The following is a 17,750-nucleotide window of genomic DNA, read 5'->3' as shown; positions in this document are numbered from 1 at the left end:
GGCCTTGAACTCATTAGCGATGCCTCTTTGCTGCCCCATACTGTCAATGCGGATCACCGGGTCAGGGACATAATCTCTCCTATGGTGACGCAGTGTCCGTTGAAGTGCTGTGTCAAACTGAGCCTTTGGGGAGGTAACAATTTCCTGTAGTAGCATCACTCGGGTGCAGGTGTCTCCTCATTCCAGGGGAAGTGTTGGCCTCAATCCTCCTTCCATGCCACACAACCATCAAGCGTCTGCCAACAGGATAAACTGGGCATCCAGTGCACAATCTGGGGATGGGACACCTGCAACAGGCACTACGCTGGGTATGACGTGTCCGGGTGCATCTTCCCACAGAGTGAACAACCAGGATGTCACCACGCCGTGTGAAACACTCAAAGCCCAAATGGTGACAGAGGGCAAGGACCTCTATTGATAACATATGATTGTCTTTGAAAGTAGACCAAGGAGAACTATAATTAGAATTTCGGATGAGTTCACTTTGATCATTTTGGGGAGATACCTGGTACAATATACATCAATAGGGCGTATTGCTAGTACCGTTGAGGTAACACGTGCTGTTTACATTGCAGCGTTTTCCTCTGCAAGGTGTAATCGCATTAGGGCATTGCCTATCACATTGACTGCTGTAAACCTCTCGCCATTGTAAACACGTAGAGGAATTATAGGGGACAGAAACAACATGACGTATTGGCTTGTCCTTAGCACACAGGTAGCAGTCCCTTCTTGCTGCCAAGGCAGCCATGTAATTTGCCCATTTATGCCCAGTAGCCATGAGAGGGAAGTGAGATGCACACTCTTGACTTGTTTAGGATGATCTTTTTCGTGCTGAGAGGCCTTGGCACTGCCAAGTCAGATCTGCCAAGTCTACACAGGGATAGACAGGTGTGGTACCAGAAGAAGGAGCGTCAATGGGCGCCTTCAAGTCAGCACTAGCCACACCGTCAGGAGAAAGGCCGCCTCCCACAACCTCATTGTCTGCAGCTCCTAAGATATCCGCGTCACTGCAGATCCCACCTACGAACTGAGCTGTCCCCTCACTCCCACTTACCTCCAATCCAGCATCAACATGTGCCTGCGGAACAGCTCTGGTGCAGTGATTACAATGATATCATGTGGATCGCTCCTGCACGTACTGCTGTAGGTGACGCCTTGGTGACCATGAAGGGTCCGTCCTTCCTTGGTTCGTTCCATTTTGTCAGAACATTCGTATGTATACCTGATCGCCAGGCTGGATGGGTCCCTCCTCCCAATCCGCCACCAGCTACTTCTGTTTTTCCCATGTGTGGATAGACTTGTGCATCATAGTTAGTTGTTGCACAGATTACCTAGGTTCTACCGTTAATTGTTCTAAACTAGGTCCTTCATAAGGATTCCTCCACCTGGGTGCTGGCATGGGCCTGCTGGTGAGCATTTCATGTTGGATCAAACTTGTTATGTGATTACCTTGCATACAGTAACTCATTAAAGCCAACAGCAGTGCATCAATCCACTTTAACTGAGTGCTTACGTAAATTTTATTCAGTTTGGCTTTCAAAGTCTCGTTAATCCTTTCCACCATGTGTTGTGATTGGGGGTGATACGTGCATCCAAATCTCTGTTTGATTCTCAAAGCTTGCAGTACCAATTTAACAACTTTTTCAATACAAGCTGACCCGTTATCCGAGTTGATTTCTGACAGTATGCCAAATCGTGGAATGACTTCATTTGTTAAAAATTTCACAACCATTCCAGCACCTGAGTCTTTAGAGTGTGTTGCATCTGCCCATCTACTGAATCTATCAATCACCACCAACAGAAATCTTTTCCCTCTCACCGTCTTTATCATGTCCACACAGTCAATCAGCAAATGTTTAAACGATCCTTTGAGTACTGGTATGTGACCTGTAGAGGTCAATATTCCCTTTCTAACATTATTCTGAGTCCATACCCCTCATTGTGACAGGATGTAATCCATTGAAGCTTATAGGTAAGGTGACCAGAACCTGTCGTTTATATCTTCCTTATGACTTCCCCCGTCTTGCACGATGATCCAAACCATGTACCTCTGAATGAGAACAGTTAACAGAGGGATAGGCGCAACCCAGAAATCTTCATCCATGCTCCACAGGCCGCTCTGGTCTCGTCTGGCTTCTCTTTGTCTGTGGTCAGTGTCATAATCTGTTGGCAATGCTGTATGGGGTCACCATTGCTTTTCTTGAAGCTTCTTTGCTTCCAAACGGCTCCAAAGAGGTGGCGCATTCCATGGGCATAGCCCGAATCCATATAGATATCTGCTTTCTCGCCTTTCATCAACTCACGCTGCCGTCGGGGCTTTAATCTCTGCTAATTGGACTGAATAGGGTTGTGGACAAGCCTCCAGTTTAATTGTCTTAAACTGAGACTGTTTCTGTTGCACAACCAAGAATCCTGCATGATTTCCATCATAATCCCTGTAGCATTAGCCATCTACGAATAAAATCTTTTTATTGCCATGGGCTTGCAGGTCAGATTGTAAATCCAACCTCAGTTTAGCAAACCTCTTAACCTCCCTTACACAAACATGGGGATCGTCATCATCCTTCAGTGGGACACATCTCTGTATAGCTATGTCCAGAAAAGTCAGTAACAGCCGATGTCCTAGTCGGTGTTAAAACAAATTGGCCTTTATCCAACAGCTCTGCTACCTTGTGGTATGTATACAGAACTACAGGATAACCCATTGTTATGGAGGATGCTTTCTCATACTCATAATGTGCTGCTGCCACTCCCTGGTAGCACGGAGGATATCCCTGAGCCACGTCGTCCAGCTTGGAACTCTAATATGCAAGCAGCTGCTTTGCCTTTCCCACGTCTGTCTCCTGCATGGCTCTTGGACAGAGGTGAAAAACCTTTGGTAATTGGGTAGTGCTAAAGCTGGAACCGACTACAGTGCCTGCTTAAGGGTGTTGAAAGCCATCTCAGCTTCCTCATCTCACCGCAGAACACTCTTTGAAGTTTGTATGTCCAGCCTCCTCCTTCATTTTCCGTAGGGGTGCCGTAATTTCAGCATATTCCCCAATCCAGTTCGAACAGAATCCTGCTATTCCCAAAAATGCCATCTGCCCTACTGTCACTGGTTTGGGGGCTTTAGCTAACCCCTTGATCTGATCTGGCGCTATCAACTTAGTGCCTTTTGATATCGCCCTGCCCAAATACTCAACCTGCTGTTTGCAGAATTGCAGCTTTCTCCTCGAGACCATGTGATAACGTTTCTAGCAGAAAAATAGTATCCGCTCGCATTGCTCCTGACTGTCAAGCAGACCAGCAGATCGTCAACATACTTGATTAAGGTACTGTCCAATGAGACCCCTTCAAAGTCTGTCTTCAACACTTGAGTTAAACACCTGCAGTGAGTGCTTAAATCCCATGGCATTCTAGTGTAAGTGTATTGAGTACCTCTATAAGTAAATGCAAACAAATAGCGGCAGTGATCCATCAGTGGAATACTGAAAAAAGCAGAACATAGATCATACACTGAAAACCAAGTAGCTTCAGGTGGTACATTGGTCAACAGCATATACAGGTTTGGAACTACTGTTGGCCAGTTTTCCACAACCTCATTCACTGCTCTCAGATCATGCACAAGTCTCCAAATAGATCTATCTGCTTTTAGCACAGGCAACAGCAAAGTATTGCAGGGGCTGGTCATTTCCCAGAGTGTCCTTGCGTCAAGCAGGCCCTGTATTGTTGACGCTATTCCTTCCTCTGTTTCTGGTTTTCGGGGATACTGTGGTCATCTAGGTGGAATCGCCCCCTACTTCAACCGTATTTCTACTAGACTTGCTGATTTAACTTTTCCCAAATCTGTGTCATGTTGTGACCATAATGCATCCAACCTTTGATCCGAATGGTGACTACCTTCACTAAGTATCATCGGCATATCTCATTGAGGAGTCACCTTGACTTCCTTTGGGTTCCCCACCGTCTCTGTACGTGCTGCAATCCTAACATTGTCACTATTGCCAGATATCCTTACCCCTGGAATCACCACCTGGCAATCACTAGCTGTTTCTGCTTGTTTTACCATGGGTCCCAAGTCCTAAGACTGGTGTCCCCTCATTTACTAACATAGTCATATGGGGCACGGCACCTGGTACACTATACCATTTATCCAAAAAATGAGTTTTTTTGTGCAAGGCTGCTCCCTGACTGCCTATTATTATAGCTTTGCTCATTAAGTGTTGCTGGGTGGCAACCTCACAGTGCCATTGCCTTTCCAGCGCTTCATTCTGAGTTTCGTCAGATATTGCTATGCAATACAGTTCAGATTTGGGTGGTCTAGCCTTAGGTAGTGCAACCAGAATGTCTTCCTTCCATTTTCCCCAAATGTACCAATCTATGTCTCCTATCCAATACACATTAGCACGTCTAGCTTCATACATTCTCAACTAGGTACTTGCTCTTTCAACACTTAAGCCTTTTTGGGTACATTCCAATTTCAAGTTTTAGCAAAGCATCCCTGCCCAGCAAATTAATCGACGTACCCTTGAACGCTAGCACTGGCAAGACGATTTCTTTGCTTCCCGTTTTTAAACTGACTGGAACTGTAAATCGTGCTAACTGCAGTTTTACCGAGAACCCTATAGTTTTAATAAATTTTCCTGACGTGGGAAAGTGGGAGTCATGTTGCGGTTGAATGCCGATGTGTATAGCTCCAATTTCAATTAGTGGCACCAACCGTCCCTGTAGGCTAACCTGTACAATAGGTTCCTGCTCAGCTTCCTGTATCACCTGTGGGTACAGTCCCGTCCCACTTGGCACCCCTAGCACGACCCACAAGGGTTCGCAGGCCCTTTGGGACCTTGAGCCATAAAAGGTAGATTTTCTTCGTGCATTTGTCCTTGCTGGAACGAACAGACCAGGACCTGTTCAGGACAGTCCCATCTCAAGTAGCCTGGTTGGTTGCACCCCAACATCCTGCTTCCAGCCCTTTCTGTGCCTGATTCCTCATTAAACCCCTTTGACCCTTACCTCTTTAACCCCTTCCCTGCGGGCCCTAGTTCTGTTTTGGCTGTTGCCTCATTTTATTTTGCCCTTGATACTTTGGCATGGGGTTTTCTGGCCTTTGCCGGGCAGCATAATGGGGTCCTCCCTAGGTTGGCATTTTGTTCATTTCAGTGATGACTATTGAATCAGTTGACATTGGCAACATTGTTTTGCCTTTTTCTCTCTCTCTGTGTTCCTTGAGCTACATTTGTGCCGGCTTTCTCTGCGCAGCCTCCTGTTGGTTGGCCAGTTTCTTTTTGTCTCTCTGGTATTTTTTCGACAGCATGACAGCATGGTCTCTGAATTCTTGGCGGGTAATTGACGTCAGACCTATCACTACCTCCAGTCCCGACTTGACTTGAGGGGGCATAGCAACAACAATGGCCATCCGGAGCATTGTGGTCAGCAGCTGGTTACCTTCCACGTCCTGTTCCATTTTGAACTTCCACTTTTTTTTAGGTGGTTTTCTAAATAGGCAGCTGGGTTTTCAGTGTCTCTCAGTGGATCCCCTATCAGAGCCTTGGGATCAGTTTTAGGTGGTAACAGTCTCTGAGAGCCTGCCAGACCCTCTGTCTCATTCGGTCAAACCCAGCACCACCAATCCTTGGATTGTCCACTACATTCTTCAAACCAGCTCGGTCCATTATCGCTCTCAACTTTGGGAGTCCTGTCACCTTTACCAGCAGTGCCTTCAGATCACCTGTGGCCAACAATCGTTCTGTGGTTTCATCTTCAAAGGCTCTAATCCACTTACCTGCACCCTCATGTATACTAGGCAATGAATTTCTCAGCCCCTCCATATCCTGGGTTCCCCGGGGGAACATATTGTGACTGCTCCTCCTCCCCCCACCCCCCTTTTTATGAGCAAAGACAGCATTCTTTTTGCATGTGGGTGCTCTTTCTCCCTGCTATCATCCTCATCCAGAGAATCCCCTTTGGATCCTGACCCGGATTCCAATAGACAATAGACAATAGATGCAGGAGTAGGCCATTCTGCCCTTCGAGCCTGCACCGCCATACAATATGATCATGGCTGATCATTCCTAATTAGTATCCTGTTCCAGCCTTATCTCCATACCCCTTGACTCCACTATCTTTAAGAGCTCTATCCAATTCTTTCTTAAAAGAATCCAGAGACTGGGCCTCCACTGCCCTCTGGGGCAGAGCATTCCACACAGCCACCACTCTCTGTGTGAAGTAGTTTCTCCTCATCTCTGTCCTAAATGGTCTACCCCGTATTTTTAAGTTGTGTCCTCTGGTTCGGCACTCCCCCATCAACGGAAATATGTTCCCTCCTGCCAGAGTGTCCAGTCCTTTCATAAGCCTATACGTTTCAATCAGATCCCCTCTCAGTCTTCTAAACTCAAGGGTATACAAGCCCAGTCGCTTCAGTCTTTCCGTGTAAGGCAATCCTGCCATTCCAGGAATTGACCTCGTGAACCTACGCTGCACTCCCTCAATAGCCAGAATGTCTTTCCTCAAATTTGGAGACCAGAACTGTACACAGTACTCCAGGTGTGGTCTCACCAGGGCCCTGTACAGCTGCAGAAGCACCTCTTTGCTTCTATACTCAATCCCTCTTGTTATGAAGGCCAGCATGCTATTAGCCTTCTTCACGACCTGCTGTACCTGCATGCTTGCCTTCATTGACTGGTGGACAAGAACACCCAGATCTCTCTGAACAGCCCCTTTACCTAATTTGATACCATTGAGGTAGTAATCTGCCTTCCTGTTCTTGCCACCAAAGTGGATAACCAGACATTTATCCACATTAAACTGCATCTGCCATGCATCTGCCCACTCACCTAACTTGTCCAGGTCACCCTGTAATCCCCTAACATCCTCATCACATTTCACCCTACCACCTAGCTTTGTGTCATCAGCAAATTTGCTAATGTTATTGCTGATACCATCTTCTATATCATTTACATATATTGTAAAAAGCTGCGGTCCCAGCACGGATCCCTGCGGTACCCCACTGGTCACTGCCTGCCATTTCGAAATGGAGCCGTTAATCACTACCCTTTGTTTCCTGTTAGCCAACCAATTCTCTATCCAATCTAGTACTTTGCCCCCAATCCCATGCGCCCTAATTTTACTCACTAACCTCTTGTGTGGGACTTTATCAAAAGCTTTCTGAAAGTCCAGGTACACTACATCCACTGGATCTCCCTCGTCCATCTTCCGAGTTACATCCTCAAAAAATTCAAGAAGATTAGTCAAGCATGATTTCCCCTTCATAAATCCATGCTGACTCTGTCCTATCCTGTTACTATTATCCAGATGTGCCGTAATTTCATCCTTTATAATAGACTCCAGCATCTTTCCCACCACTGAGGTCAGACTAACTGGTCTATAATTTCCTGCTTTCTCCCGCCCACCCTTCTTAAAAAGTGGCACAACATTAGCCGCCCTCCAATCCTCAGGAACCAACCCCGATTCTATTGAACTCTGGAAAATAATCACCAGCGCATCCACGATTTCCCGAGCCACCTCCTTCAGTACCCTGGGATGCAGGCCATCAGGTCCCGGAGACTTATCAACCTTCAGACCTAACAGTCTCTCCAACACCAAATCCTGGCAAATAGAAATTCCCTTAAGTTCAGGTCCTTCAGCCACTGTTACCTCAGGGAGATTGCTTGTGTCTTCCCCAGTGAACACAGATCTGAAGTACCCATTTAATTCCTCTGCCATTTCTTCGTTCCCAGTAATATATTCCCCTGCTTCTGTCTTCAAGGGCCCAATTTTTGTCCTAACCATTTTTTTGCCTTGGACATACCTAAAAAAGCTTTTACTATCCTCCTTTATATTCTTGGCCAGTTTACCTTCGTACCTCATTTTTTCTCTGCGTATTTCCTTCTTACTAATCCTCTGTTGTTCTTTAAAAGCTTCCCAGTCCTCCGTTTTCCCGCTTATCTTCGCTAAGTTATACTTTTTCTCTTTTAACCTTATATGTTTCTTTACTTCCCTTGTCAGCCACGGCCGCCCATGTCTCCTCCTGGGATCTTTCTTCCTTTTAGGAATGAACTGATCCTGCATCTTCTGCATTATACACAGAAATATCTGCCATTGTTCCTCCACGGTCTTCCCTGTTAAGGTATTAAACCATTGAACTTTGGCCAGTTGCTCCCTCATAGCTCCATATTTCCCTTTATTCAACTGAAATATTGTCACTTCAGATTGTACCCACTCCCTCTCAAATTGCAGATTGAAGCTTATTGTATTATGGTCACTACTTCCCAATGGCTCCTTCACTTCGAGGTCACTGACCAATTCTGGTTCGTTACACAATACCAGATCCAGAATCGCCTTATCCCTGGTCGGCTCCAGCACCAGCTGCACTAAAAATCCATCTCTGAGGCACTCCACAAAGTCTCTTTCTTGAGGCCCGATACCATCCTGATTCTCCCAGTCTACCTGCATGTTAAAATCCCCCATAACAACTGTAGTAACATCTTTGCGACAAGCCAATTTCAGCTCCTGATTCAACTTACCTCCAACATCCAGACTACTGTTTGGGGGCCTGTAGATGACTCCCATGAGGGTCTTTTTACCCTTAGTGTTTCGAAGCTCTATCCACACTGACTCTACATCCCCTGACTCTAGGTCCGCCCGCGCAAGGGACTGAATATCCTCCCTTCCATCTCCAACTCATCCCATCCGTCCCCTGCTGGTCCCAGTAGGGCCCTCTGTACACACTATTCTACTCCCTTTCACCCCTTCCATTGGTCACTTTCCCTCTGACCCCATTCAATACTCCTTTTACAGTTTAGAAACTCTTCGTGCTATTTTTGTTCTTGTACTGTCCGCAGTACAACCCCTTCATTTCATCCCTTCTCTGGTTCAGTGTGTCTTTCTCATCGTCGTCCTCAACCCGTTCAATTTCTCCTTGTATTTCTGTGGTTCTCTTTATCAAAGGACATTGCTTTGTGTTTTCTGTATTTGAGTAGGGATGGGTATGTCCAGCTTCTGCAAGTTCGGGTACAAAGGAAGTTTGTCTTCCTGACCTTCAGTTTTCACAGGCTGCTTTTGTTGTTTTTTGGCAGCCTACCTGGTCACTACAGGTGCCTGGTATGTTTTTCAGTTTTTCTCCCTTTTGTCTGAAAAGTTTTAATATTTCTGCCTCCTGTTCCCTTTTCAGATTCCTCTTTTTAGAATTATCTTTTGATTTGTGATTTTTAATTAATCCCTCCATCTCATGTCTCATTTATATCAAAGGTATCTTCTTTTGGTCATTTGGTTGATAAGGTCTTAGTTCTTTTTTCACATTTCTTGGAGATTCTCACAGTCATTTTTTTTGATACTGGGAATTTTTTACTCAATATTCAACTGCAGTTCCTTTACACATCCTGACGTATATTTCAGTCCAACTACACATTGTCTCTGTTCTCACAGCTCTCTCTCTCTCCGTTGTCTTACAAGTCTGGTCGTGCCTTGTCAATAATTATTCCTATTCCCCAACTCTACAACTTGTATTCATCTCTTATCAAACTTTCAGTCCCTAAGCTTCCTTGATTTCAACTAATTAATAAAGACAATCTATCTTCATTCATTCTGCCTATGCAGACCCCTATTTAGGGCAGTATCCGCAGAACTCCCTATCCTGCCCAAGCAGACCCCTACTATTCTAGGGCGATATCCGCAGGAGCTTCTATTTTACCTCCGTCGTTCCTGAGACAGTATTTACGAGGACTTTTTCCTGCCCTTTCCATTCAGCCCCTTGTTACCTTCCAGGTGATATCCACGGCGACTTACCAACACCATGTAGAATTTTATTTCAGACAATTTCTAATTTCTGTTCCCACTTACCCCACTGTGCAGTTACCTTGACCAATCCTCTGAGTCTCCCCACATTTCAATTTATCATCAGAATTCTTGGATCTTGGATCGGAGAGACCCTCCTTCAGCTTTCCTGCACTTCTGCGTCCCCGAGCACCTCCCTACTCAACAAAATCTAGACCGAGTTGACAGCAAAATGCTTACCTCTTTTAGTGGGTGGGCCACTCTTATTCTGTCAGGCCTGGGATAATCCCCAATGGATCGGGAAGCACTCACGGGCTGCCGCCCCTTTTGGGTAGGTCTTTTTCCAATCCTGCCGACTCGGCCAATTTTGTCATGGTTGACCACGCCTTTTACGCGTGACCAGGAGCCGCAGAGGATTTCTCGAGATGAGAAACCTTTATTTGCAAACAAAAACTCCGACTATCAGAGAGGTCATCTCTGATTGATTGCCCCCAAGTGGCAAGAGTACTCTATTGTTTGTTTTTCTAAAAGCCATGCCCTAACTCCATTACATTAGCATAACCAATTGCACTAAACCTACATTATATCCCCTTAACCAATCAGACTCTGCCACAATTTTCTTCTGGATTGCTGCAGTCCATCACGTTGTGCTGTGGTCATCTTTCTTCACCTTTTTTGTCACCTGATAGGCCGCAGTCATGCGAGGCTGATTCAAGCATGCAAACCAGACCTTACACTTACACAACATGCCAGCATGTAGGGGAGATTTCATACAATACACTCACTCTTACTTTGTAGTTATATACTCATATTTACCATACCCACCTCCCCATCCCACCTGGCCTCCCCTCACTCTCCAGCCTTGGCGGTCTTCTCTTCCCCCCCACCCCCCACCCCCACCCCAATGCGTTCCTGGCTTCACCTGACTCTTCTCTTTGCTATTGCCTGTACGCCAGAAATCAGTCTGTGCAAGTGGTTCTGATGGATGCAGAACTAATCACAGTATCAAAGGCAAACAATTTAGGTTTGAGATGAGGTGAAATTCTTCAATCAGATTTTTGAATCTTTGGAATGCTCTGTCTCAGAGGGTTCGGAAAGCTCAGTCATTAAGTACTTTTAAGACAGAAGTTGCAAGGATTTCTAGTTATTGATAACATTAAGGGTTATGGGTTTAGTGCAGGAATATGGCGTTGAAATAGATAGATGATCAGCCTTGATTTGAGAATGGTGAAACAGCCTGTGCAGCTGAATGGCTTCCTCCTGCTCCTGGGTTCTATGTCCAGCTGCTATCTGCGCTAACCAACCTCAGCCACCAGATGGAGTCTTGAGATAAGTTTTTGTTGAAGCGTATGATGCATTTTGTTTTGTAAATTATTTCAGCTAAGAACGCACTGCTCTATATATACAGTACGGTATCTCAATTTTGACTTTGCCTTTTCAGGGTGACAAATGTCAAAAGGAGCCCATTGACTCTTGTGGAAGTCATGCTTCACTTAAAATTGCTTCACTTAAGATTGCAATTTTCATGAATGCAGTCACAACTTGTAAGTGCAGAGTTACATTTGAGTCCTTGCTTTGCTTTCCTTTCAGCATGTGGATATTGCAGCCCTTCTGATCAAATACAACACCTGTGTCAATGCAACTGACAAGTGGGCCTTCACTCCATTGCATGAAGCAGCACAGAAAGGAAGGACACAACTCTGTGCTCTGCTACTGGCTCATGGGGCAGATCCTACCATGAAGAACCAGGAAGGCCAGACTCCTTTGGATTTGGCTACAGTATGTTCAAAATTCAAAGCAGTGACAAGTATTTAATTTACATTTTGCTAGTGTGTGTTTATGATGCATAATGAGCTGTGAGAGTTAGCAGTTAATATTTTTAAGTTTTTAGTGTATTTAAAATTTCTCAGGGTGAAAAACGTATAAATGTTCTTGTTTTTCTTATTTCAGGCTGATGATATCAGGGCCTTGCTTATTGATGCTATGCCACCCGAAGCCCTTCCTAGTTGTTATAAACCTCAGGCAACTGTTGTTAGTGCAGCAGTGATCTCTCCAGCCTCGACTCCCTCTTGTTTGTCTGCTGCTAGTAGTGTAGATAACCTGACTGGCCCACTCGCAGAGCTAGCTGTTAATGGTGCCTCCAGTGCAGCTGATGGAGCTACAGGCAATGAAAGAAAAGAAGGGGAAGGTAGGTTGACTGAAAATTGATGACCATTAAAAACAAAGTTCTGCAGCTGCTAGAGATGTGAAATCTAAACAAATGTGCTGGAGAAACACCTGGTCAGGCAGCATATGTGGAGTGAGGAACAGAGTTAACATGTTATGTTCACATTGACTCTTCAAAAGTTGAAGAAGGCTGGAAAATTGATAGTATAATGCCTTTGATAAAAGTGCAATGCAGATCGATTTGAACAGAAGGTAAGGTAGCCCAGGTGAAAAGCAGGTGTCAATAGCAGAAAATAGGTTTGTTGTCAGCAGAGCTGACCTGTGTAAATAAGGATCTTGGGGGGTGTGGGTGTAATCAAAGTGGAAGAACATTGTTCACAGCTTGAAGTTGTTGAACCCCAGTCATACTCCGGACACTAAAGAACCTAAATGGAAAATGTAGTGCTGTTCATCAAACTTGTTAGTCTTCACTGGAGCACTGCAGCAAGCCTAGGGCAAAAATGTTAGTACGAGTCATTCTTATGGCCAGAAGAGGTATTTCACAAAGCAGTCAGCAAGTCTGCCAGTGAAGAGGCAACTGCATTCTGAGCAGCAATTACAAAAGAGCAGCAATTACAAAAGAAAGAAGGAAAAGTAAATTGCCACTTTACCTGGAAGATGTGTTTACAGCCTTGGGGAGGGAGCTGCTAAAAGGATAAGTGTTACATTTTTAAAAATTGTATGAGGAATACGGTGTGTTTGGGGGACAGAGGAAGGTGGCTGAAGAAGTGTTAGAAATGATAGAGGAGTTGACTAGGCTGTCATGGAGAGAACAGTGCTGCAGAATGCTTGTAGGGCAAGGGAACACATGTGATTTGATTTATTGTCACGTGTACCTGAGTACAGTGAAAAGCTTTGTTTGCAAGCAGCACAGGCAGATCATGGTAAGCAAGGACGTACAGATCATAGGGTTAAAAAAAACTTTGACAGAATGAGAACTTGTGTTTAAAAGTGTAGAGCGGTTATAAGAAATGTTAGAGTTAAATCTGCTGTAGGGAGCGCATAAGGAGTCGCCCTGTGTCCGACCATCTTGAATCAGAGATATGTTTGGGAGAGGGATCCTGGTTTGAGATCACAGTCAATCTTGAATGCAGAGATTAGAGGGGTAAAGGTTAGGAAAAGGGGAGCCCAGGAGGAAAAGTAGCAGGTAAGGGCAGAAATGGTGGGAATGTTTCTGATATGGCTGAGGGCCATCAGCCACAGTGGTGAGGAACCCTGGTTGAGGAATCTGTTCCAATGATGCCCCCTTCCACAGGGGAGATTCCGACATAGACACGTGCAGTCCATGTGTAGACGTAACCTAGAGTGTTGTAAAAAAGACAGTTCTAGGATTTTGATCTAGCAAAAGTGAAGAACCATCTGTATAGTTCCTCATCAGCTTGGCTTGAAGGGGACTTTCACGTCCTGGTGCTTGTTGAGATGTTTGTAAAAGGATTCCATAGCACAAGTGGGAAGCAAATAATGGGAATTCTGATGCCCTGACTAATGTTATCATATTGCTGTTTTGCTGTTTGTTCTATTACATGTGTAGTGCATTAGTGTAGTTGAAGCTTTGATAACATGTTATAATAATGTGGATCGTTTTTTTCTTGTGCATTTAATATTCAATCATTTAATCTGATATTGAAACATATAAATATTTTTTGCAGTTACTGTGCTTGACATGAACATAAATCAGTTCCTTAAAAGTCTAGGCTTGGAACACTTGCGGGATATATTTGAAAGGGAACAGGTAAGTGAAAATAAAACAGAAATTTTGGGAATGCTTTGGTCAGGCAGCATCTGGGGAGAAAAAAAAACTAATGGTCAGCTCAGTGATCTTTCAGCAAAATGGGAAAAGTTAGATTTAACCAGTTTTAAGCAAGTACAGAGCCAGAAAAACAAAGGGTTGGAATATGGAGAACAAGGGAATGGTATTTAATGTGTTGAAAGGCAGGAGAGATTGAATGACAAAAGGCATGATGGTGAAAGGCAAAGGGGGTAATCGTGGGTCAAGTTTGAAAAAACAATATTTGGATCTCAGGGAGGTTTTCATGTTGTAGAATGGTCACCAGATCGCCTTTAAAAAAATGGGAGCAGAGGTTAAGATCTGAACTTGTTTCTGTATTGAGTTCGTAAGATGATGAGCTTAAATTCAGTTTTATTAGAAGAATGTAGGAGATTGAACAAGAACGAAGAACAATACAGCACAGAAACAGGCCCTTTGGCCCACCAAGACTTGGGCCTTATTCCTAGTCCTTCTTTAGACCTGTGAATTATTGCCCATACGCAGTTTCTGTCTGTCTGTTTGTCTCTGTTCATGTGTTTATCAAGATAGATCTTCAACATTGGAGGAGTTAGTGGTGCAGAGATTTCAGAAGAGAAGGGATAGGATACCTGGGGTCATCTATACTAAACAGAGGTGTTCCTCAAAGTGAATATTCAATCTGTATTTGGTCCGTTTCCCCCAGGAGCAATGCATCTCCTGCATTTATTCAAGAAAGTGTAGTGGGAAGAGGGACAGTTATTGAGTAAATAAGGAGTGAACTATGATGTTGCAGAAGTATTTACTGAGAGAGGAAGATGTGAAAATCTGCCTTTTCAAGAGTAGTTTTATTTGTCATTTCTACCATATACAACTGACAGAGTAAAAACAAAACTGCATTCCTCCAGGACCAAGGTGCTACATGGACAATACAAACTACACAGTCAACTTGTTTAAAACTTGGAAAAGCCATTTTTTCAGCTCCAGGATTTGACAATTTGCTGAAATTTTTCAGATCACGTTGGATGTGCTTGCAGACATGGGACATGAAGAGCTGAAAGAAATTGGGATTAATGCCTATGGGCACCGTCACAAATTAATCAAGGGTGTTGAACGGCTGCTTGGGGGACAGCAAGGTGAATTGATTTACTTTGTTGGCTTATTCTAAGTTGGAAGCTACAGTATTTTCATGTGACTGCTGATCATAAATTCAAAATTGCCTAAGCTTTAATTCAAGAATCCTAAGTCTATTAACCTGAAAGTATTCTGACTAATTGTGTAATACCTTCTCGCATAAGAATTATTTAACTCTTCTGAAATTTCAAGTCTTCCAAAATTTAAGTTCATTGGTTTAGCCTGTTTCTATCAGGTTTTTTTTCAGTCGTCTCTTGCAAGTTGGCTATATTTTAGTGTTAATCACATAAAACAAAATCAGCAGGTCACAATGCTGCCACATTGTACAATGTTATCTTCGTAGCATGAAGAATTGGTGAAACCACGATGAGTGTACTGTGTAACTTTTGTCATTTTATTTGAGGAGCATATTTGCATAGGAAGCAATTCAGAGAGCGTCCACTAGCTTTACTCCTGGGATAACAGGGTAGTCTTCTGACAAAAAGTTGTGGTAGTTAGACCTACATTGATTTGGTTTTAGAAGAATGAGAGATCATCTCATTGAAACATGAGGTTCTGAGGGAGGTTTGCAGGGTGGATGCTGAGTAGATGTTTCCCTTAATGAGACAATACAAAAGTTTAAGACTCTAAGTTTCAAAGTAAGAAACTCTTTTATTTGAAAGTGGGTTGCAGAATGATGTCTTCCTGAGGGTTGCTGGTGTCTGGGACTCTTCTCCAAAGAGCTCTGGATGATGGGTCATTGTCGAACTCAACTTTGACTGTTTTCAGATTTTTGTTAATGAGGGTAAGAAATCAGATTTGAACAGATAAAGAGAACAGTCAACAAGAAAGAATCATGTATTACTATGGGAAATGAAGCACACACCATGACAGAAAGAGATAGAAAATACATATGTAACAGTTAATTAACATGAGGCTAAAAGTTACAAAAATAATGAAAAGACAAAACTGAAGGCTGTGTATCTGAATGACAACATATAGAACAAAACAGATGAACTGATAGTGCCACTAGAAATTAATAAATATGGTCTGATAGCCATTACAGAGAAATGATTGCAGGATGACATAGCTTGAGACCTGAAAATTGAAGGGATTACCAGAAATAATTGAGAGGGACGACCTGGGTTTACAAATCCAGGAAGAAGTGGCGGTTTGAGTTGAGATGAGAAATGACAGACATGAAGTCACTTGTGGAAGTTTATGTCCAGGCTCTCTAACTGTAATCACACATTAGGTTGAAATATAAAGGAATGGGAGCACGTCCAAAACATTCAGAATAATCTTGGGGGATGTTAATTTACATATTAACTAGAAAAATCAAAGTGAAAAAGTAGCCCGGGAGTACAGTTCATAAACTGTTCTGAAAATATTTTATTGGAACAGCATGTTCTGATGTTGACCAGGGCAAACTACTAGACAGGTGGTGCAACAAGATAAGATTAATTAATAACCTCATTGTGAAGATGCCTTTAGATCACAACAATCATAATGTGATTGAAATTGGTATTCTGTTTGAGGGAGAGTGTAGGTCCCGGTCTTGTATTTTAAATTTACATGGGGCAATTATGAGGATATTAAAGCAGAGCCAGCTAAAGTGAGCAGGCAAATTAAGTAAGGAGAGAGGTCTATAAAAATGCATTGGCCGATATCTAAGGAGATATTTCAGAGCATAGAATAGAACCAGTCCAACAAGGAAAAAAAAACTTATAATGGAAGAATCCACACTCCTGGTTAATTTTGAAACATTAAAGAGAGTATCCAACGTAAAGAGTTGCTTAAAGATGGATGACAGGTCAGATTGGACAATACTGAACAAGTTATTTTTTTAAAAAGCAATGAATGACTTAAAAGATTAATAAGGACGGAAAGCTGGCTAGAAATTTTAAATCTCGGTAAATGTTTGATAAAAGACATTTGGAAAGGAAAAGAGAATCCAAGAAATAGCTGTGGTTGAAGAAAGGAGGGGAGGGAGGAACTAAATAAAATTACAATCATGAAGGAAGTGATTCTAAGCAAATTCTTGGAACTGTATACTGACAAGTCCCTGGATGCTGCTGGATTTTAATCCTAGCATTTTAAAGAGATAAATGTTTCCAACATTCCCTAGATTCAGGAAAAGTTCAGTTGGTTCAGACAATATCAAATATAGCCTTGTAATTCAGGAAGTGAGGAAGTCAAATGTTGAAAATTATGGATGAGTGAGCTTAAACCCAGTTATAGAGAAAATGTTAGAAGCTATTATTAACATTACAGTTGGGCACTTGGAAATGTTCAAGGTAATCAGACTGATTCAGTAACTTTCTGTGATAAAGGAAATCATGTTTAACCACCACATCAGACTTCTTGAAAGAAGTAACCTTTGTTTTGGCTAAAAAGGAACCGATGAATGTATTGAACTTAGATACCAGAAGGCATTTTATAATGGCCATGCCAAAGACCGTGGTGAACAATAAAGGCTCATGGTATAAGGGGTATATTGACATGAATGAAAGATCAGAGGGCCAACAGGAGCCTTTGGCATAAATGTGGTGTGCCACAGGCATCAATGCTAGAACCTCATCTTTTTACAATTTATATAAATGATGCAGAGAAAGACTCTGAAAGTAAATTTGCTGATTAAACGAAATAGGTAGGAAAGTAAGTTCTGAGTAGAGCATGAGATTAAAAAGGATTCGAGATGGGCTAGTGAATAGTCAAAGATCAGGCGATGGAGTATAATATGGGAAAATATGAAATTGTCCAGTTTAGCTAAAACAGTAAAAATGCATTATTTTAGATGGTGAGAGATTGCAGAACTGCATTCCTAGTGCATTAATCACAAAGCTTTAGTATGCAGGTACAGAAAGTAATTTGGATAAGTAATAAAATGTTATTGTTTATTGCAAAGGGAATTGAATATAAAAGTAAAGAGGTT

The 17,750-nt window shown here is 43.0% G+C and overlaps 1 protein-coding gene across 2 annotated transcripts in view; it reads left to right on the top strand.

The window, feature by feature from the left end:
* The window catches only part of tnksa (tankyrase, TRF1-interacting ankyrin-related ADP-ribose polymerase a), a 153,933-nt gene that overhangs the window by 118,235 nt on the left and 17,948 nt on the right, over positions 1-17,750 (top strand). For both annotated transcript variants that reach the window (XM_072589220.1, XM_072589213.1), the window contains 4 exons: positions 11,344-11,532; positions 11,704-11,941; positions 13,608-13,690; positions 14,718-14,838. In XM_072589220.1, the coding sequence (XP_072445321.1) occupies positions 11,344-11,532; positions 11,704-11,941; positions 13,608-13,690; positions 14,718-14,838 (631 nt within the window). The remainder of the gene's footprint in view (positions 1-11,343; positions 11,533-11,703; positions 11,942-13,607; positions 13,691-14,717; positions 14,839-17,750) is intronic.

The sequence above is a fragment of the Chiloscyllium punctatum genome, chromosome 2 (assembly GCF_047496795.1).
Source record: "Chiloscyllium punctatum isolate Juve2018m chromosome 2, sChiPun1.3, whole genome shotgun sequence".
In the NCBI taxonomy this organism is placed as follows: Eukaryota; Metazoa; Chordata; class Chondrichthyes; order Orectolobiformes; family Hemiscylliidae; genus Chiloscyllium; species Chiloscyllium punctatum.
The sequence above is the reverse complement of the archived record's forward strand: the minus strand, read 5'-3'. Positions and strand labels throughout refer to the sequence as shown.